Below are 23,040 nucleotides of genomic sequence, written 5' to 3' on the forward strand. Positions count from 1 at the left end.
AGCGCAGACTACCAGATAAATGGGTTAGAGTAATATCCGACAATTTACGCTCACTAAGGTAGAAAATATCACATTCAGTCTCAGCAGCAACGATTTCATTAAGAAGTCAAATAGCTCTTGGAATAGGAGCCATTCGAAAAAGAACTGTGCGGGCTGGAGCTACAGCCATCAGATGATGATGTCTACCACGCACATACATAGTTATTAGGGACATAAAGTCCCAACTGCTCCAGCAACAACGGGCATGACGTAGTCATACCCGAAGTTCAAGGGAATTATACCCAAGCATGCCTAAAAAGAAAGGAGTAGGGTAGAGATATGGGTAATACCCATATTATTTCCTATAGGTGTTGCCTTGAAGCAATACCCGTAATAGCACCATGGTAAATATATATATATTCAAATCGTTGAAAATATCGGATTAAAACATCTAAATTCGAACTACCAATATATGAGCCGTTATATATGAAAGTAGCGGAAGTCCAGTTTTCAGTTTCAATAACACTATTTTTGTTTGACTTAATTCACAAATTGTTATCACTTATTTTAATTCGATATGTCCAGAATTTCGGAAAAGCAGAATATACGTATGTATTACAGCCACAATTATTTTTAAATGTTAAACGCATAACATTTTATTTAATGTTTTGCGAAATATTTCTCAAAATGAAGAAAAGTCAACTTGCCATTTTCAAATATAACGGCTCATATGTGGATTTCATCACACATGTACATACGTACATATATTTTGTACTAGTGGTTTTATCCGGCTTCGCTCGGTATTTGTAATATAAACAGCTTAAACATGGCAAAAAAAAATTTATAATAAACATTCATTTGTTTTTTTATTAATTAAATTTATTTGAATCGAAAAAAAATAATATTCGACGGTATCGATGTCATCGTCATAGAAAATTTGATTTGTTTTCGATGCTCCCAACAAACTTTTAAACCTTACATATATGTATAAAAACTCTCTTTCGAAATTATATATTAGATTTAACAATTTGATTTCGTTTGAATTTGTATTATATGTAAGCGTATAAACTAAACAGCAGTTATGTACATAATTGTTATATAATATGAAGTCATTTTAATATTGCAATTAAATTGGTGATATATTATAATCGTGTCAGAAAATTTGAAATAGCTATTTAACTATTTTGAATGAATGCTACACGAAATACTTCAGATTCTCTATGAAACAATGGTATGTGTTCACTTTCAACGCGATCAATGCTCTTCCATGTGTTTGAAATACCCATGTCATTTACACATCATATCATTATGTATATAGATTTCGGGCACTCTTTCAATTCATACATTTTAATTTGAATAGTCAAAATGATATTTTTTGCAATATTTTGTCCAACTGCGCTAACTTAATGTTGAAACAATTTTACTGGATTTTTCTGTGTACACTGTGATGTAATATGTGATGTTGATTCAATAAGCATATTGTTGATACAATATATGTATGTACATCGTTAGAAGGTTTGGTAAGTAGCTTTTCATAAGGAAATAATATACATATTTTTCAATGCGACTATTGATCGTGTCGAAGCATCCCTATCAAAGGGACAACAATTCTATTGATTCTTGGAACACTTTGAACTTTCAATATAGGCGCATTAGGAAATGGAAATTATACGTATTTTTATTTCAAACTCATTGTGTTGTGACTTCAATAAACATCGTCGAACAATAACACACTGGTCTGCAAATCGTGACGACATGTCGAAAAGTTATTAAAATCTTTCAATAATGGAAATTGATCCGAGTATTATAAAAAAATTCAATGGAATCAATAATACATTTTTTTGTGATGTAAACGAAATTTGTTCATTAAAAATCATTTCGAGGAGAAAACGTTTAAAGCTTTTATCAAATATGATACTCGATGCAAAAATTGAAAAGTTAGATAGCTACATACATATATGTACCTACATATATTGCATAGCATTCATTGGAAAAGGTTGTATTTATTCATATCGTGTTTCTCTTTATTCGAAACGTTTGGTTTTTTTCTTTTTATAGTATTTGCTTTCAAATTATTGTGATAAAATATAACACTGTTTCTTCAACGATATTTCAATTTAATATTATATATACTTACATACGTATATTTTACGTACATGCATAGATTCTTATACCCATATTTTAAATAAGATTTGTACTAAAAAAAAAGCATTTTTTCATATATTTATTCTTGCGTATTTTTATTTGAAATTTACAGCGTGTATACATTATATTTTAATTCACATTTTTTTTTTGATTCCGAGAGTAATTTGTCAGCTACCCAATTTCTATATATTTTTATTTGAATGGAAGGTGTTGAAAAGCGCTGATTTTTCAAGAGCCTAAATACTTTTTTTTCTGATTTTCGCACTGCTTCACACTGTATTTGTTATTGGCGTCTCTTTTTCACGCACGGCGGTTGGAGGCGTGCGAAAGAGACAACTCTATCGCTTCAAAGCATCGGTTTCAAATTGACAATTAACTCTGCATGTGGTCCCCATTGTATTTTTTGACAAAATGAAACGTATATAATATTGTCACCCAAGATATGGCAACAAAAAAAGGAAAAGTATATACGCGTCGTTTCTAAATGCGAATGTTTATTTGTTGTTTGTCGAATTCATTCATGAAAATTTACATTCAGTGGAGGAATAGATCCGCCTGTAACAGTTTAACATTACAATTCTGTGCTAACCATATACCACAACAAATCGTTGTAATACGATATGTGTGAAATGAAATTCCCCATTATTATACCTTAAAAGCGTGAAGCTAAAATGTTTCGTACACATACTTACACCATGCCGGTTAATTTTCTATATACGTATGTAGTTTTGCTAGCGTCGTTCTTCTCATATCGCTAAATTTATGCAGACTTCATTCAAACCTGCAATAAAATGCTTTCACTTCATAATTTTGACCCACATTTAAAATTTTCGAGGGATCCTTACGATTCTATGGTGCATTTTTAATCCGGACCTTTGAGTCGTTTAACTAGTGGAGGCAAAGCGTTTTATGCGAGACCCCGGGAGGTCTAATCCATGAACCTAAAACGGTCTCGTAAAAAAATGGAACGTTAAAAAAATTGCTTACCATCCAATCTGAATGCATGGTTGAATTTAAAATACTACTTTGTATAATTTCTTGGCAGCGATTTCGTACGTTTGATGTATATTTTGTATGGGTCAAGGATGGGAACTGACTTAATTTTGAATTTCAGAACTGATTGCAATAAAACTATGTAGTTTGGAATTAAGATGATTCGATGTATTTAAACACACATTTAATTAAAAATGGAAATCAACTATGTACATTTTATAGCGATAGATCAGTTCAAAAATTTTATTGTTATGAGCTTATAATATTCCGTAAGTGCCAACAAATTGCAAACGTCGAATTAAATTTTGATATAAATGCCCTAAAGGTATTATTTAACTGCTCCATTACTTCGTATCAATAACTGTGTTGTGTCTCGTTTCGGCGCGGTGTTTTCTGCTCGCTACTAAAAGGGATGCATTGAGTGCATTCATCGCTATGCAGTTCATCCGGAAAATGCGCACCGGTAATGATAAAGGTCCCGCGACAAATATGCGGTACTTACGAGTACAAAGGTACCCATTCAAGTCCAGGTGTCATCCAATTTCATGGGCAAACTATTTAAAGTGGTGTAAACACGTTTGTGAAGACATCCCTCAAACTGCCAAAATATCTATGTTGGTTGGTATGATTTGGTTGCTTTTTTTTCCATTTAATTCAATAACTAAACTTCAAAATTTAAAATTTAAACTATTATTTAGGTATGGTGAGTTTGATACAAAAGTGATTTTTAAATGCAATTGTCAAAATAATTGACAAACGCAAACTTAGGAAGTTTAGTTCGTTGGGTTTGTTGAACGTGGATGCTTTGTTGTATGTTGAAAACCCAATCATCCATTAACTTCAATGAGGATTCCAGTATATTATGTCAAGTTTCTTATATGGACTGTCGATTATACGCGTCGACAAATGCATCACTATTGTGCTTTGTAGAAAAGGTTTTATTTTGCATAAGGGCTTATTTGTGATATTGTTTAGTTTGAGCGATTTTTAAAATTCATTAAATATTTCTTCCATACGATTGTATGTAATATGTACATACTATATTATCATATTTTAATCTTAAATCTTTATTCTCAAATACGAGGATGTTTTATTATTATTTTAACTCCGTCGATTTTGTATGAAACAAACTACAAATTTTGTATGAAACAAACTACAAATACATCTAATTAGCTGACGATATTTAAAATTACAAATATGTAAATAGATTCAACAATTGAAAATTTACTACTTGAATAGATAATCCTGTCGTATTAAGCCATTATGATCAAAATTTACCAAACATTCAGTAAAATAAGTCCATTATTAACATAGAATAAGAAGCTTTGTTTGAAATTTCCATCTATTCTGTCGTATTAAGCCATTATGATCAAAATTTACCAAACATTCAGTAAAATATGTCCATTATTGACTGTTGATAGAATAGAAAAGTTTTGAGAGAGTATATTAACGTTTCGATTTAAACTAGACGTTTGAAAGTATACGTATTGAATAATACAAGCCTTGAATCTCTAATTTTACAAAACGAAATGCTTATTGATAATATTTCGAGATGTTTCGAATATTGTTAAACAAAATAGTACATTGCTGTTTTATTTGGTTTTCGATTCATCTCCAAATTATCGAAAAAACATGCGAATATTTACGTATTGCATCTTATACGTAATACATGCGCATTTAATATTAAATTATGATTTGATATGAGAGAAAGAAGAGCTACCTATTATTAAAATATTATTAAAATATTACTTATTATCTATTATTAAGTGTTACCTATTATTAAGTATTACCTATTATTAAAATAATTTATCAATTGCTCAGTACAAAGGCGTAGTTATATTATATCTTAATCTGATTTATAAAAACGTATTAAAATCTCAAATTATAATATATAGACACCGAGGTAAAAATTTTCCATTCCGTGATACTTAAATGTGGGAGGAAGAAGACCGTGTCCCCAATCGTAAAATGCTTCCTATAATTAAAACTGTGAGATATTTAATCGGGTTGAGCATATTTTGAGATTTCATCTTTAAATCCTGTCGTATTAAGCCATTATGATCAAAATTTACCTAACATTCAGTAAAATAAGTCCATTATTAATATAGAATAAGAAGCTTTGTTTGAAATTTCCATCTATTCAATTCTTCTTTAATGAGTGTAAGGATAATTTAGAAATTTTTTGCTACTGATTACCACTTTAGTAAAATGGAAAGGAGAGGATGTCACTCGAAATAATTTTTTCGCGGTTTTCCTGGTCGATTACGAAGAAGCTATTAATAAAGTATTCGAAGAATTCCGTACAAAACTAGTTCATTTCATTAGAATGAGAGCAACTAACAAATAGTTGTGATAAATTAATATGATGGGGATATCGTGTTGATATCGTGAGCAGTGTAAATTTATCATTTCAAATTGAAAACATTGGAAATTGATAAGAATGAAAAACTTGTTTTCATCTTCGGCATGTTTTGGTACGGGAGGATGGCGTCGGCACGCCGACAAACCGAAAATACACCTCAAACTAGGCAACAAAAATAGCTATAGAAGACCGCTCGCTCGTTCGCTCGGAACTTAAAACATATTTTATTTATAAGCTTAGACATGAAACAGAAACGGAGCTTCGCTTTAGGAAAACGTACGGGTCAGCATAGGCTTACGGCGTCAGCGAAAATAATAGTAATAAAAAAGAATAACACACGAAGGGGCAAAAGAGCAGAATGTGCAATCGGTATGAACGGTATGCGAGAAGATGCACTGCACTTGGTGTCGTGATGATGGCACGCGGACGAACAGAGGTGGAGGAGGGCGACCTCCTCGGTCGGTGGCTATTGTGAGATTGCCGAAGAAGTGGTGTGACGCTAAAAGGAGTGGAGGGACGTGAGGATGCCTGCCACGACGAGCTAACCTTATATGATTTGGATGATGAGGTCGTATGTTCTGGGACGGGAGGGAGTGGAGCTGGTCCAAGAAAATAGCCAGATAACAGAAACATCGACCGCTATTGTTTTATAGGCGTGCATAAATGTAGCGTGACGTCTTCCTCAGGTGCTGGTTTGATTCAGAAATGGAATGTGGCCTGAAGCAATTTGGATATGAATGTTGATCTTTATATGGGTGACAGGATTTATGATAATTTTGAACGGTTTGATGGCAGTTTTCTTACTATCGTATTAGTTTTCTCAGATGAGTGATGGTGATGCTTTAGACAATTCTGAATTTGAATCATGCGATAGGGTTAGTTGGTAATGCTTCAATGGTTGTAGGAATTGATGATTATACTGCTAAATTCATCATTCGATTGATTTTGATTTTTGATGATTCACTGCTAAAATAAAAAAAAAACGAGTCAAATTTAGTATGATCTTCGAGTATACATCTTAAAAGTTTCAATTTTAAAACCATTTCAGTTGCATTTTTCATTAAAATTATTCCATCGACATCTTTCAGGAAATCCTATAGATTAAAATCTAAACTAAAAAGGGATTTTCAGCAATATTTTATAAAATTTTCTCAATTGAAGTCCTTTAGAGCCATCTAATTTGACCCTTTTGGTAAAACCGACAAAAACTCTCCAAGATCTTTCTTTTGCTCATCCATAGACCGTACCAAAATAAATTAATTGAAACTTTAAATTAATTGAAAACCAAATGAAAAGAGTTAACGAGTCACTGAGGTATATTTGTATGTTTACATTTCTATTTTTTGTAATCAATTAATGATTTTTCTCAATATTCTATTATTTCATATTCGGAAAATATACCATATATACTTTCTATATTATAAAACTTAGAATAACAGGTATGAACTGCAAAAATTTCGAAGTTTTATTTTAAAATTGATATCATAAATCTTGGAAAATATTTATTAAGCAGTTACGTATTCTGTTCTGTATCTGTATATTCTGTATATTCGTGTTCTGTATATTCGTGTTCTGTATATTCGTGATCTGTATATTCGTGTTCTGTTTATAATATGGTATTATGTAAAATATGTAGGTATTAATTATTCAATTGGGTTTTAACATATTCAGAGACGGATTTTACATATTTTCGCAAGCATTTTATAAACCGAATCTAGCAAAAAAGAATATTTGATTACGAAAAAAAAAATTAAACCGTCATGACAAAAAACAAAACATGATCTAGGTTTCATCATAGCAATGTCGGTAATAGTCGACTGAATATACTGGAATGCGATGGAATGAATAAATAAATTGTCCGAACATTATTCAATGCGGAGGCCTCCGTACCTACGCGAATTGACCGACAATAATTGATGCAATTCAGATGCGAATTCTGACGGTGATTGTCACCGATGTAGTGGGTGGTAGGAGGAGGGGGTGGTTGCCAATGGCAGAGCCACGTCATCCCCTCCATCGACGCACGTGCTTCTATACCGCCGAATATGGCGCGGCGGCTTACAAATTCACCGATTTCCACACCACGCATCTCATAAAGATGATCTACCAGATACATTTTTAGAAACTTAAATATATCGGCTTTGATTTTTGTACTATATATTTTTTGTGTGCGCTTTTATATAGACTCTAAGGGCTTACGGAATCTCGTACTTAAGTTTTGTAGTTTGATCTGTGTGCGTTGTTAGATTTGGGTCGATTTTTGTTAGTGGAATAGTACTTTTTATCTATTTTTTAAAAATTTTTGATTGCAGTGGAGTGTCTTTGGGTGCACTTTGACTGTTTGTCCAAAATAAGAAATGGCCGAATTGAGTAATGTTACGCGCTCGCGGTAAGAGGAAGACGTCACTATAGTTAGACACGCTAACTTTAGTCGAGATAGAATGCATCGATTAAATAATTCGTCGATATTTTTAATGTTTTATGTAATATATGTGTATTTTTCGTAGGAAAAAGTTGGCGAAATACATAATGGCCTTAATAAATCATGTCAATTTTACGAAGATAAATTTCTCTTGTGTTTATTAAGAAAAGATTCCATCATGGCAGAAGCTACCAATCTTCTGCATTTGTCATATTATAGTACGACAATTCTTAGATGAACTTCCTATAAAAGTATTTTATTCAAAATTCATCGTACTGAGATAAAATTTGATCGTTTCCATTTCGTTTTATGAGATGCACCGCGTGTTGATGATTTTTTACGAGCGCCAAATAGTGAATGCTTTCTATCGGGGCAATGCCCTAGTTTTCCATGAGATCTCGTTTCAACTCACGATTTATTCCTTTATTTATAGTTTTTACTCGGGAAAGATTTCAAGGGTGTTCTCGAGCGACAACTGGCAAATTCCCGTTGCCAAGTCCAACTATTTGCGTTCACTTTTGTGTGTCAAACGAGAAGAGCGACCACTAGGAAATCTCATTGACTCGATCATAAATTACGATGGCTTATGTTTAATGTCATCGAAGGTTTGTTTTAGCGAGTATTAATTATGCGTCGATGCTGGATTTGCAGGGAGAGCACGTGTGGGTAAATAGAGATTATTTACTAATTACGCACGTACGCAGCCCCGTGAGAACGTTTAGAGGGCAATATCGCAAAATAATTGAAATAATAGGAGGGTTATTTAATACGAACGGACAAATCTCATTTCGTCTGATCCCGTTTCGAAATAGTAAACGCGGGTATTTGCTTTAACCGTTGCCCGAGGGGGACCGAACTGCGCCATTGTACTATTTGAACTCAATATCAGATTATTTGTATCTCAATAATACGCGCAAGTTTCATTTTCAATATATTAACAGTACACACCCATCTAACTAATATAATATTCATAATGCAATATTAAATTTTTGACCGTTGTTGTACGAGTCGTGGTTGTTATGAACGGTTGATTTGTAATCCGCACGAGTCAAATTGATCCGTAAAAATAATATGTTTTTAAACAATGTCTCAATGGGGCGGCTTAAAAGTTAATTTGAAATAAGCGTTTGACACAATAGATTTGGCTGCAGGTAAAATATAAACGGTAGAAGATTTTGCAAAAGTAATTTACGGATTATAGTCGATGCTTGAGTGTACTTTCGTTCGTACAATATGTGTAATTACGTGATTTCACTTCTACTGGAAATTTCTTAGATTTTTATTATGCGTCCCTTGTTACTTAAGTGCATATGCAATAACTAAAAACATACATATATGAACGAGGCTATATATGAACATTTCAATTTGACGATTTAAATATCTTTACACTAAGTTGTATGACGATAATGCGATCGATGAAATGTCTAATGCCAGGACTTAACATGTACATTATTATAAATATTTATTTATTTATTTAAGAATATTTGGGAAAGGCGGCAATGCTTATGGATCCAAGGGGTTTGATAATCATACAGTAGTACAGAAATACAAATATCAAATAAGATAATAAAAAATAAAAAATCAAAAACAAAGAAAACCGAAAAGAAAGTATTAACAACACAAAATAGACGAAAATAAAATAAACAAGTGAAAATACAAATGATAAACTTAAAAAAGGAAGAACTACAAAAGCCCATTTATTTTATGGAAATCATCAAGTTTATTTTTTAAAAAGTTTAAATTACTAGAAGTTACTAATTAATTGGATAGACTATTCCAAACATTAACTACTCTTTTTGAAAAGAAAGATTCTCTAATTATTTTGTGATAAATATTTTTTTGGAGTATTAACTCTCTGATGAGTGTTATTGTCAAACATAACGAGGTTTATCATGGACAATTGTAATGGTTATTTATAATTTTATATACATCATACAAGATCACCTCTCATTCTTCTCTTCTACAAAGTGCTCATTCTTTTCAATCTCATATATGTATACGAATTTGTAATATTCCATAAAATACCTACAAAATTTTTTATTATTATTATCTATGTAATACATATGTATTATCTTATTTTAATTTGTACAGCATAATATGAAAAAAGCTCGAACATCAATTTAAACTTTCATTAATTTGGAATGTTAGTGTTATAAAGATAAAATGCTCAAAATTCTATTACCAGTTTGTAGTAAGTGTCTATAATCAGTATCTACATATGTACATACGCATTATGTATACAAATTTTCCATTTATATTCCGCTCGTAACATAATATACTTCGTACGTATCCAATAATGTAAGCTATCGTAAATTTAGATGGTTTGTCGGTTCACAGAACTATGTATGTACATATGTATATGCATCTCAAATCCAATCATAAATGATTTCAATTCGTGCAATTCCAGTCAGATGATTACGTATCTCAGTAGCTTCCATAGCTGAATCACTAGTTGGGCATTGATTTTGCTTTGCCAAATAGAGTATATCGGTGCGTTGTGTCCCATGCAAATAATAAGGTATTTGTAAGGGATTAAGAAGGGATGGCCGCGTGTCGAGGCGCCTGTCCTCGGCTACCGGGGCCCTATTTGAACAGTTCGAAAGTTCAGCTCAAAAGCCGGCCAAGGGACTAGACAAGGGGGACCAGTCGACAATTAGCCACGAAAAGGGGGTGACATGACCCCAGTACGAATATGGTTAATGTCGAATTATAATAGCATTTATCTGCTTTCCAAACTGAGTGTTCATTTGGTGATTTTATTGCCTGTGAACGCGATGATTATAATAAAATGTAACAAAATGTTGACAGTACTCTAATTGGTTAATACATACACAATGCACTCAATTGAGTACTACACTGTTTTAATTATTTTTATTTACTTTTTGTTTATTTTTATCTTGTAGTATAAGTATTACATATGTAGGTATATTTCTTCTTCTCATTGTTTGATTTGAACATAACTATATTCTCTGGTAATATATTCGTTGTATGGATCTAGTTCTCGAATTAAATATTTTGTGATATATTTGTATCAGTCAACTTCCAAGTAGAGCTATTTTGCGGTGAACTAAGAAATATTTTTTTCTTGCGGTAAATTAACAAATATACATATATGTACATGTACATATATATTTGATTAATTAATGTGAAATTAATAGATATGTAGGCTTATATAAAAACTTTTTTTTTTAATTTGAGTTTAAATATAATTCTCAAACGTACACACAAAGATTATTTCTAGGAAGTTCATACACTTTGAGAGAGTTGAATTTTGGTATTTGTGAGAAAAATGACAAGGGTGGTGGATATAGTGAAGAGAGTAAAGAGATTGAAATGGCAATGGGTGCGTCACGTAGTTATAAGAATGGAAAGGTGAATAAAATAAGTGCTAGAATTTTACCCGTGAATGCAAAAGGGTAAAAGGGAAACCGCGGGGTAAATGAGTAGATGAAATTAGGAGAATGTGTTGTTTGAGATGGATAAGATTTACCCAACACAGAGACTAGTAGAAGTGTGTTGGAGAGGATTTCATCCAGCAGTGATATTATATGTACATATGTATATATGTGAGTACATGTAAATATGTATATGTAAATATAAATATCAAATATTACATTTAATCAATAAATGTTTATATATTTATTATTTCAGAGACTTTATCTGAATATTTAAAATAATTCGAATGGAATTTTTATTTAAGAACAACTTAAGTTTCATAGGTTAAAATATAATAGTAATATTTTATTTTAGCTTAAAGTGATTAAGTATGTATTTGAATGTAATCGCAAATTGGCATATAAATTGATTTGCTTTTACATATGTACAATTTGGCATGATTTTGAATTGATTTCAAAAGTTTTCCAAAATGAAGTATTTACCAGTCTTGGTTTGAATAAGTTTCCTGACTTTCTCTCATCGGTTAGTTAGAATTTTTAATGATTCCCAGTGCTATAAGCAAAAATTAAATTAATGTATGTACAAATGTATGCATGTATGTATGTATGTATATAAAAAAGTTTCCCATGAACTTAATTAAGTTTCATTGAATGTTGAAAGCTTTATAATAATTTATCTCTGAATCAAATATCGCGATGGAAAGTTCAACCCCTTCGTCGCATTAAAAGTTCGGTTACTGTTTGAATTGGTGACAATATTGAAACCAACGAACCACGAACTCGATACTATGCATAGTACCATACGTCATGTCGGGGGAGAGACCCACTGGACCGCAACTCCCATGGAAATCAGATACACCTAATTAAATCAAATAACTTGCACAATGGGCGTGCACGCCGCACAAAATAATGCGCGCATATCGAAGCTCATTACGGTGCATCTAATCGCACACAAGAAAAAAAAACGAAAAAAATTGGGCACAACTGATTTATTTATAGTTACGAGTCTTAACGAGGAGTGTTCAATTGACTTGGCAACGGTCTCGAACTAAGCGAATGGCCGTGAATCTTTTTTTTAATTTTCTCTTCTGACGAGAGACGATCTGAAATTTTTCGCATTTTTCCAACGCGTCCTTGAAGGTAAAAGCGAACATCTGCTGCCAAACGTACATCACACCTGAATACGGCGAAAAAATGTTACATTAGTGACGATATGAATGAACTATGATTAGGTGAAGTTTTTGCACACTTATCAAATGTACATATACGATTTTACAAGATTTTTTATTCTTGGACGTTAGTATATCAAAAATAAGACGATTACGTTAAATTCAAGCATCCCAGTTAAATTTATAAAACATATATTTTAAATAGAAAAGTCTTAAATTCTAACATTTGCAAATGTTAACTTTTCAAAAATTTACTGCATGCATACTTTTTCCTAAGAAAAGTTTTTTAAATAAATAATATTTCATTAGGGAAAATCTTATTTTATTCGTGAGTGATATCATCGCTCTTGTAACAATTTGATTTATCATTCTTGTCATGATAATTCTCAGAGTGTAAACTCTAATCAAAAATTAGTTCTACGTGCCAATTTTTAGATCTTATTTATTGTTCTTCTCCAAAAAGTACCAGAATATTTTCACAATACATATGTACATATGTATTTTGGAATTCTTACTTTGAAGAATTTTACTGTGTTTGCTTCTTTCCATATTTGAGCCAATTGATTAGGAAAGGATAATTCTAATATACATACATATGTACATATTAAGGTTTCTGATTTCCGGTTCAGGATCGTTCCCATGGATTCTCGGGATCACTGGACATATGGATGTATTTCTTTTTTCAATTTTATTTATATGAAATTTATTTATTTAATACATGTAAACAATATATCTTTGAACTGGAAAAAATGTAATAATAAAAATAAATTTATTTGAAATAGCATGTTAAAAATGCTAAAATATTTAAATGAGAATCTGAAAGCTTATATGTAGATTTGGCACATTCATTTCTAATAATGGAAATAACTCCTTCAGTTCCGGTCAAAGTTGGTTATATAATTTTTGAAACATTTTTTTTCTAGTTATTTGTTTTTTCTCCTGTCAGCATATATTTTCATTTTTTTAAGTAATTTTGTCTTTGATAGTTCATTATTTAATTCTCCATTCATTGTCAAACACGCAATTTTCTCATCTTAATCAGAATCTAGGGTTTCTTCCATTGTGGAATCGTCAATAGAAAATGGATACACTCGCTTCATAATAGTTTCATTGTAGGATATACATTCGCATTTATTCAATCGTTTAAAAACGTTTTGATTGAAATATTTTACCCGGGTTCGAGATGAGAATTTCTGGTACACAGGACATCAAATATTGACTGTCCCGGGTTGACCTGAGCAGAAACCCTAATACATACATATGTATGTATGTACATATTCAATAATTGAAAAATAGTTCCTTAATAAGGTATTCTTCATCTCCTCCCTGCATATTGGAAAACGCTGATCTAATATATGGAATCGTCAAGTTTTTGTAACAGCTTCGTGTATCCAGCCACTTCGAACTCAAAAGCAATATCCGAGTGTGGAAAAGCACAACTCACTGTAAATATAGAACGAAAAAGTTTGTTTATACGCGTGTTACACACGAGACATGTGGTCGAAGCCCATAGCTGGGAGAGATTCGGTAGTCAAGTCTCTATTTTCGTTGCCAGGTGTGTGTGTTGTACACATATACGCTAGACCACTATTAATAAAACGTCTATTACTTACAACTGGATCTACGTATGTGTAGCTTTGAGGATATTGACGAATCTGAGCAAATTTAATCGGATATGATTCTATTAATTCGCGTTAGTCACGGGTTCATTCCGAATTTGCTAACCAAACTATAAATTGCCGGTATGTACCACATATGCATACACATACATACATATCTACATATGTGAGTACGACATGCTAAAATTTGTACAATCTACATTATACGTATGTAATATTATGATAGATCTGATTAATTTGTATTGCTAGTTTTGGGTCTTCAATTCATCATGGCCTCTTCCGCTAGTCAATAGAGTGACACATTTTGTCGGTGGCAATAAACGGGGCAATCGGCTGTTATCTCGGCAAATCTGCGAGGGTTTTATTTCAAATTAGCGGCAGTAGTTGACGTGCGCACGCCACGTGTCCCTTTTAATGGAAACACCCCTGGCCACCCCCTGAGACCACCCTCAAATGGCTCGCAATGAAACACTAGCCGCGCGGTACGAAAATACGCGCAACTTAAATACTTGCGTTTCGATTGCACTTTTTTGTCTGGTGAATTTAAGGTTTTGGAAAAAGAATCATGGAAAATTATTGTGAAGACATTTGAAAACATGTTTTATTAACAGAAAGTTTCAAATTCATATCTTAAACATGTGGAAAGTTAGTTATTCCGAATTCGTGATTTCAATATTCAGTTCACTTTACAATTGAAGATTTTAATAAAAAGTAATTAATACGAAATTAATTACATTGCTATACAATCTTTTCAAATTGTGCAGAATTTTTACAATAAAATTGATAATTACTAAAAATTTGAGTTTGTTTAATTAAAAAATAAATATTATGAAATGATTTAATGTGATTGCTGATTACATTGAATGGCTGCAGTCCTGTGTAAAAATTAAGTGATATCAATGTATGTATGTACATATAAATAAAAAAAATAAGAAATAAAACATAAATTCGCGAGTATTATAACGGTTTAATTTTTACAAATGAAAGTGATATATAAAAAAATACTCAATAATGTTTTCTACTAAACATTTTCCACTAGTGATTCGAATGCGTGGTTAGAATACACCTACACATAAACCGTGGGAAGAAAACTCGAAGTATGCCAGGATGAAAAGATAAATGCTCCAAATACCTAAAGACCAACAGAGGGAATTCCATTAATGGTCATAGTTCGAAAATTATTAAAATAGAAAATTATATCACATCTACGAGAGAATAGCTCAAAATTGATATGTTTTCAGCGAGGTGTTGAAACGCGATGTTTTTATTTTACTAAACGGGTATGATTCATATATGTATATTATACATATGTAGGCAATGATTATGATAGTTTTCGATGGCTGATTTATCGTGTCGGAAGATTCCTCGGACAAATCGGTCGTTCGAACGAGAGACGGAACTCGTCTTGTTGTGGTCATCTTGATGAATGGAGTGCAGTTAACCAATTAGTGTATTGTCATGTCGTATTGATCTCGTTTAAATACACTCTAGCAACTCTAGTCTGCAATCCATTGACAGTGATTCGATGTTGAGTCGAAGCCAAATATCCCAAAACGAATGTTAGGAACTTGACTTGTGTTAAGTGCAGCGCATCGGCGAGAGCATTCTTGAACCTGAAACAATACGACAATTTTCACCAAAGAGATAATTATGCTAATTACTGTTACATTTTAATTGTAAAGGTTAAAAAATTTTACTTTTTTATTTGCATAAATATAAGACATCTGTTAGTCGCATAGTTATCAATATGTATCGAAATTTGTTTCGACTATTTGAAATATTAGAATATCATATGTACATACATATACATATTTTAAAAAAAGCTATTTTTCAATACATATGATTTGTTAGAAAACGTACTACACATCATAAAATATTTTCATATTGATAGCTTTCAATCAAATCTTACACTTATAGTATGCGTTGCGTATTAAAACTAACACGGTGTCTGTGTTCAAATTCAAAGCAGTAATAAATCTTTACTGTGTTTACGAATGATCCAAATAACGTGAAATGTTATAATAAAGTGAGAAGTAAAGTGAGTTGAAGTAAAGTAAAGTGAGTTGAAGTAATAGTTTTTGAATTTTTTATAACAAATATATAAATTCTTGCCGATAAGTAATAACCAGAAAATATATGTATATATAATTTATTTTATGAATGTGTAGATCTGATGTTTTTTTTATGATTTTATCTTGTATAATACCAATGCAATAACTTATGGTATTTATCATATTCCTCAGTCTGAATGAACAAGTAATGGTATCTAATACGATACAGCTAGATTCTGATTAGCGAGAAATATTGAAAATTATTGCGCAAGTTAATCTCAAAAACGAATCGTAAGAAATATGCGTACAATATTTAAACACAATATTTCTTGCATTATAGTATAATTATTATTTTATATATATTATAGTGTCAGATAAAATTTCACAAATCTTAGCACCGAGCATTTTATTATTTTATTTTTACATACACAAGTGATCATTAAAAAAATTGAAATTAAATCACAGATTTGAAAATTGTGCAAATTTTTAGACATATTTGTTGATGTGAAGTACAACAGAATGAGCATTGAAATTATAACTGTAAAATTCAATAGGTAGAATACCACTCTGCCAATGTTTCACAAGTGGCTTTTTGATATAAAAATGAGTACAATGTTTTTGCCGCGTATTAAATTTTCATATCAACTTGATGAAGTGCGTAATTAATCAGCTTATATATAAAAATCAAATTTGAAATCGATCGATAAAAGAGATTACATTGATGAATACACACGTTGATTGTAAAATTACGTACATAACGTAACTATATACTTTAGAGGAATTCGAATTTTAATTGATGATAATATTGTATGCTATGTTATAAGATTATAATTAAATCGTTGATTTTACTAAATAAAGTTACATATTTGAAGTACGACTGAATTTACATATACTGGCACAGCTAAGAGGTATGTAAATGTTAAGGTTCAATATGAAATAGTTGATGATGTCAATATCTCTTTAAAATGAATTGAAAATTATTATAATTGTTAAAAAGTTAGTTGAATATTAAATTTGTTCGCATACAAGTCGGAACTGCTGATGTTCTACATTTGTATGAGCGAGCATGTGAAGTTTATTTGAAGTCTCAAAATGTTTGATTGATTTTTTTAAAAATCAATCAAATCGATATTATGTATATTTTTGTATGAATTGTTGGTATATTTTTTTGAATTTTTGTTGTGTATTGGGCGTATGTATGTAGTATGGAATGTAGGAGTTAGAATGTGATTAGATTGATGGCAATGATGGGGATGATGGGGTGGTTGGGGTAGGTGGATGTTGCAGTTGCAGTTGCAGGTGCGATGGGTGGGTGGGGTGTGTGGGGTGGGGTGATCTCCTTTAAAGGCAGCAAACGTGTGTCTGGCGGTGGTGTGGTATTAATAGTTGTGTGTTGGTGGCGCGGGTATAAGAGCCCCACCAGCAGACGCTCGGGACACTCGCAGTTCAGCTCGTCTTCGAGTCAGTCGTTCCTGTCGGTCAGCTAACTTCCCACAGCCCCATTCACCATGTGTGACGACGATGTTGCGGCTTTAGTCGTAGACAATGGCTCCGGCATGTGCAAAGCCGGTTTCGCCGGAGATGACGCGCCCCGCGCTGTCTTCCCATCCATCGTCGGCCGCCCCCGTCATCAGGGCGTCATGGTGGGCATGGGACAAAAGGACTCCTATGTTGGTGATGAAGCCCAGAGCAAGAGAGGTATCCTCACCCTGAAATACCCCATCGAGCATGGAATCATCACCAACTGGGACGATATGGAGAAGATCTGGCATCACACCTTCTACAATGAACTGCGAGTGGCCCCAGAGGAGCACCCCGTCCTCCTCACGGAAGCTCCCCTCAACCCCAAAGCCAACAGGGAAAAGATGACCCAGATCATGTTTGAGACCTTCAACTCCCCGGCTATGTATGTTGCCATCCAAGCCGTACTCTCCCTGTACGCTTCCGGTCGTACCACCGGTATCGTCTTGGACTCTGGAGATGGTGTATCCCACACCGTACCCATCTATGAAGGTTATGCCCTCCCCCATGCCATCCTCCGTTTGGACTTGGCTGGCCGTGACTTGACCGACTACCTCATGAAGATCCTCACCGAGAGGGGATACTCTTTCACCACCACAGCTGAAAGGGAAATCGTTCGTGACATCAAGGAGAAGCTCTGCTATGTCGCCTTGGACTTCGAGCAGGAAATGGCCACCGCTGCTGCTTCCACCTCCCTCGAGAAGAGCTACGAACTCCCTGACGGACAAGTCATCACCATCGGTAACGAGAGGTTCCGTTGCCCAGAAGCCCTCTTCCAACCTTCCTTCTTGGGAATGGAATCTTGCGGAATCCACGAGACCGTCTACAACTCCATCATGAAGTGCGACGTTGATATCCGTAAGGACTTGTACGCCAACACTGTCATGTCTGGAGGCACCACCATGTACCCTGGTATTGCTGATCGTATGCAAAAGGAAATCACCGCCCTCGCTCCCTCAACCATCAAGATCAAGATCATCGCTCCCCCCGAGAGGAAGTACTCCGTATGGATCGGTGGATCCATCCTTGCCTCCTTGTCCACTTTCCAACAGATGTGGATCTCCAAGGAAGAGTACGACGAATCCGGACCCGGAATCGTCCACCGCAAGTGCTTCTAAACACCTGCTTCAGCACAATCAAACTTTCGGAGCCATACTATACATGGTGCTCTTGGCTGCCGTGCATCTGGCAGCGACTGTTATACATACTTATTACTTTCATTCACTTGTTACATTTTATAGAAACTACGACCTGTCATCGAATTTACATTGTATAATTTATAAATAAATTTATAATTTAATTTTTATATTAAGCCTTAATGGGTTTGATTTAATTTTACTGTATTGAAATAAATAAAAACTTTATTTATTTATTTTTAATTACAAACAAATCTTTTGATTCAATCTCACTTATCTACCTTTGACTTACCTATTTGCATCCTCATTTGCACTGCTGCTTCCTTCATACACACGTGCCCCAATCTTAAACATCAACATCAACAGCTGTACACAAACACACACCCACACTCCGGTGTGGTCTATTTCGATTCGATCCGAATCTCACAACATGGTAATACGATCTTTGATAATAATTGATGCTGAATTAATTGGCATGGCACCCCTTCCACTCTCGACGCTTTTTTCCACCGCCAGCTGTGATCCTTGAAATAGCCAAGCAATTTTTAGATGATCTCGCGGTAATATCATATGATGGTGAGGCGTGTCTCCTTTTAAGTTGGTGCTGGCACATGTGGGCCCCCCCCAGCCTCTCTCAATAATCTCAAAACACATTCGCGACTCTTCCTCACTTCTGTCTCGCTTCTTTTTATTCTTTTTTCTCGGCTCGCTTTCGCGTTTGTTTGCGATGTGGTACATTCTCGCGATGTTTCGCGCGTTCAGCATGCCACATGTTTCCTGCTTGCATTCTTATACGACTTGTTTCTTTTAGTGTCGGATTGCTGATAATATGCTTTCAACATAGTGATTTGAACTTAGCTCTTCATTCCTTTCGAATATTTTGAATGAACTACTGTCATGCTTTGGTTCTTTTTTCATTCATCACAGTCAACAACGACTTGTTTTATTTTTTTATGGACACTTACTATCACAACTTAGTTTGAATTTAACTTTAAATATCTTTGACTTTCAAACTCATTGTACAAATTTCATTCATTCTTTTCAATATTGCCTTTGATTTTTTTTTTAAATACTATCACAACGTTTAATGTTAACTATTCTGACCTTTGATTATATCAGCCTCTGATTTATTCATTTTTTTTAACAAACAACTTACATATGTATATACATATGTATGTACATACATAAGTATGCATGGAAACAGAATTTTTACCGATTTTAATATTTGCTAATCGATAGGTACTATATTTTTAAATTAAAATATAATTTAATGTAGCCAATTTCATAATATTTTTCCTTCAGTATGTAATCGCTTGATATAATTTTAAATAATATTACAACGTTACTCAGATTTCATATCGATGGATTTTCCCATGCTACATATTATATAAAATATATACAAATTGTATTTTGTATGCATCATAATTAATTAAACCGAACCAGATTTTCCTACAAAATTAAATATTACCCACTTTTCCTTCATTTATGAAATTCGATTAAATTATGATTCGATTTTCTTTCGAATGAATGTTACATTATTACATTTTATTCTTTTAAATCATTTATTTTGACAAATGCTTTTGGAGTTCAAAAATTTGTTACTACGATTTATTTTGAAGAACCAAATATTATATAACATGAAACCATCTAACGAACTAATTTAAATTATAATAATCAATTATTTTTTTAATCATAATTATATAAAGTCGATATATTATACATATATTTTCAAATGCAAAGTCTTTTTATATGAAACTTAAATGTCAATGATAACTTTAGTTGATACAAGGACGCCCTCAGAGACGTCCGATTTGAGGGATTTTTTCTCGGCGGGATTCGTGGCTTCGGGCCTATTTCGTCCCTAGGGATTCTGGTCCGGCCTTGGTCCAGGAATAGCAGTAAAGTCCCTGCGCGCACGTGCGGCCCATGAATGGCAGTGTTGGGCCGGGAATAGCCGATCGGCCAGCGCCGCCATACACAGGCACACTCACTATTCATGCACCCACACACATGTATACATAAGTATACATACACATATACATACACGCATGTATTTTCGACTTTCAACGGCGAAGACGCCCCCGGGGGTTTCCCTGAAGTGACGACGATGATACGCCCTTGTTATGGTTCGCTCATGATCAATAGACACACAAATTAAGAAAAAGTACGTACTATATAAATACATATGTATAAAAAAAAATAATAAAATAAAACAGCGATTAAAATATGTACATACATATATACAGTGCTATTAGTTTACAATGGTTTTAAAAAACTTTTTGTTTGAAATTTAAAACTTTAGGAAATCTGATATTGAATGTCTTCATACTTACCTACATAAATACAATTTCACTTGAAAGTTATTTTTTATAAATATTAGTAATGGAATATTTTTGATAACAAATAAAGTTCAATAGTAGTGCGCTCTTGGCTCTCAATGCCCATGCATAAATTTATAATGAATTAGAACTGATATGAAATTATTGAGCATTATACAATGTACTAGTGTTGTACCCGATGAAATATCATCGCATGGGTGTTCAATTCGCACGCGGTCGAATTTTTTCAAATACCTTTTAAATATATGTAATTTAATATTTATATTTAATTTTTTAATATGAAAAAAAATAGTAAAAACTGCCTACCTACCTACATGTAAACAATATAAAAATTAATTAATTAAATAAATTTTCAATAAATGGCGGTAAATTCTCAAAGACTTAGAGCCGTATATTTGCCTAGAGCAGTACTGGCGAACCTTTTTAAGAAGTGGGTCAAATTTCGTTAATTTTTTTTTAGAACTAGTCCGTGAGTCACTAAGTCAGTGGTCATTTGAAGGGGGGGGGGGGGAGGTAAAAAGAACACTAATAAATTTGGAAATACAAAGATTTGTTAACAGAAAAGTTAACAATTGATCTTCCAAAAAAGCTTATGTTTTCTTGTTATTTTACTATACTTTTTACAAGTGAAGAGCAAAAAATGAAGGTCAACGCCAAACATATGGAGTCATATATTGAATTCCCTCTCGTGTGTCAACATGACTAGTAGCACCTCTGTATTGAAGATTTGAATGAACAAAGAATAATTAATTAAATATAAGATATTTTAAAATTATATTATGAAATCTTATTTCTTAATAAACATATTTACAGAAAGGTGTGCGTATAATTAAATTGATAAAAGTATATTTAATGTGAAATCTGTTGTTGCTTATTTTCAGATAGTTTCTTAATATTCGGTTCATATTCCGTATTCATCAGTTTAATGAATTTTGCAGTCATTCATTCCCAAGTTTAATTCTTTGTGTAGATTTTATGAAATTCATCGATGAAAAAAGTTCTTCACATAAACATTTTTAAAACAGCATTTGCAAGTTTTTTCATTGATGTATAATTGTCTGGAAAATAATCCTACACGTTTAATTATCAATTTCCAATGTCGGATTATTTTTATTTGCACTACTTTCAGAAATTTTTCCTTCTATGTACTTCGAAATTCAAGTTTTCAAATTTAATTTCCATACTATGCTGCTTTAAAATTCGGCTAATTTTATTTCAAATTTATGTGGCTAAGTCATCGATGCTTAGCCACATAAATTTGTTTAACTGCATTGTTTCAAATTCTGTTTTACGTGGATATAAAAGAAAATGAAATATATTTTCCAAACTTTTGAATTGGTTAAGTTTGTCCTGAAAAACTTGTTTTATTTCCTGTATGATAACTAGATCGTATTTTCAAAACTTATTGTATTTTGGAAATATTTTTGTAATTGAAGAAAATATTTCATATTTTTGGATGTCCAGTTAAGTCATAAATATTTTAATATTTTCAAACATCATCATTGCAATTTGTCCCTTTTCCTGAAGTTTTTTATTCAATTCGTTGAAATGCTGAGTGATATCACGTAATAATATTAAATCATTTAACCAATCTATATTTGAAAATTCGACATAGATATTTATTATTTTTTATAAATAGCTTTATTTTTTTCTACTAAATTGATAAATCGATCGAAACTTGACCGCAGCTGAGCCATCGAATATTGTTGTACGTCAAAATCCTCGAATATTAGAACCCAATTTCTTATTATAATTCTTGTTTAATAACAACGATTGCTTTTATTACAACTGGCATTACATTGAAAAATGTTTTTAAGCCTTGCTCCGCACTCAGAACTTGCTGATGATTAAACAATGAAATTCATAAAAAGAGTATGCATGCTGTGTGAATATATGTATTTACGTACAC

At 32.7% G+C, this 23,040-nt stretch overlaps 2 protein-coding genes across 2 annotated transcripts in view; one reads left to right on the plus strand and one right to left on the minus strand.

Annotated features, from left to right (window-relative positions):
• LOC143919537 (GATA zinc finger domain-containing protein 1-like) overlaps positions 1–23,040 on the minus strand; it is a 241,054-nt gene that overhangs the window by 64,020 nt on the left and 153,994 nt on the right. The window lies entirely within an intron of this gene.
• LOC143919531 (actin, muscle) lies at positions 17,551–19,058 on the plus strand. The gene has a single exon (XM_077441887.1). It carries the CDS (start codon positions 17,644–17,646, stop codon positions 18,772–18,774), a length of 1,131 nt encoding a protein of 376 aa, XP_077298013.1. The 5' UTR covers positions 17,551–17,643; the 3' UTR covers positions 18,775–19,058.

This window comes from Arctopsyche grandis, chromosome 12, assembly GCF_051622035.1.
Source record: "Arctopsyche grandis isolate Sample6627 chromosome 12, ASM5162203v2, whole genome shotgun sequence".
NCBI classification, from domain to species: domain Eukaryota; kingdom Metazoa; phylum Arthropoda; class Insecta; order Trichoptera; family Hydropsychidae; genus Arctopsyche; species Arctopsyche grandis.

Excerpts from the sequence above, each read along its gene's own strand:
- LOC143919531 (XM_077441887.1), top strand. The coding sequence starts at position 17,644 with ATGTGTGACGACGATGTTGCGGCTTTAGTCGTAGACAATGGCTCCGGC.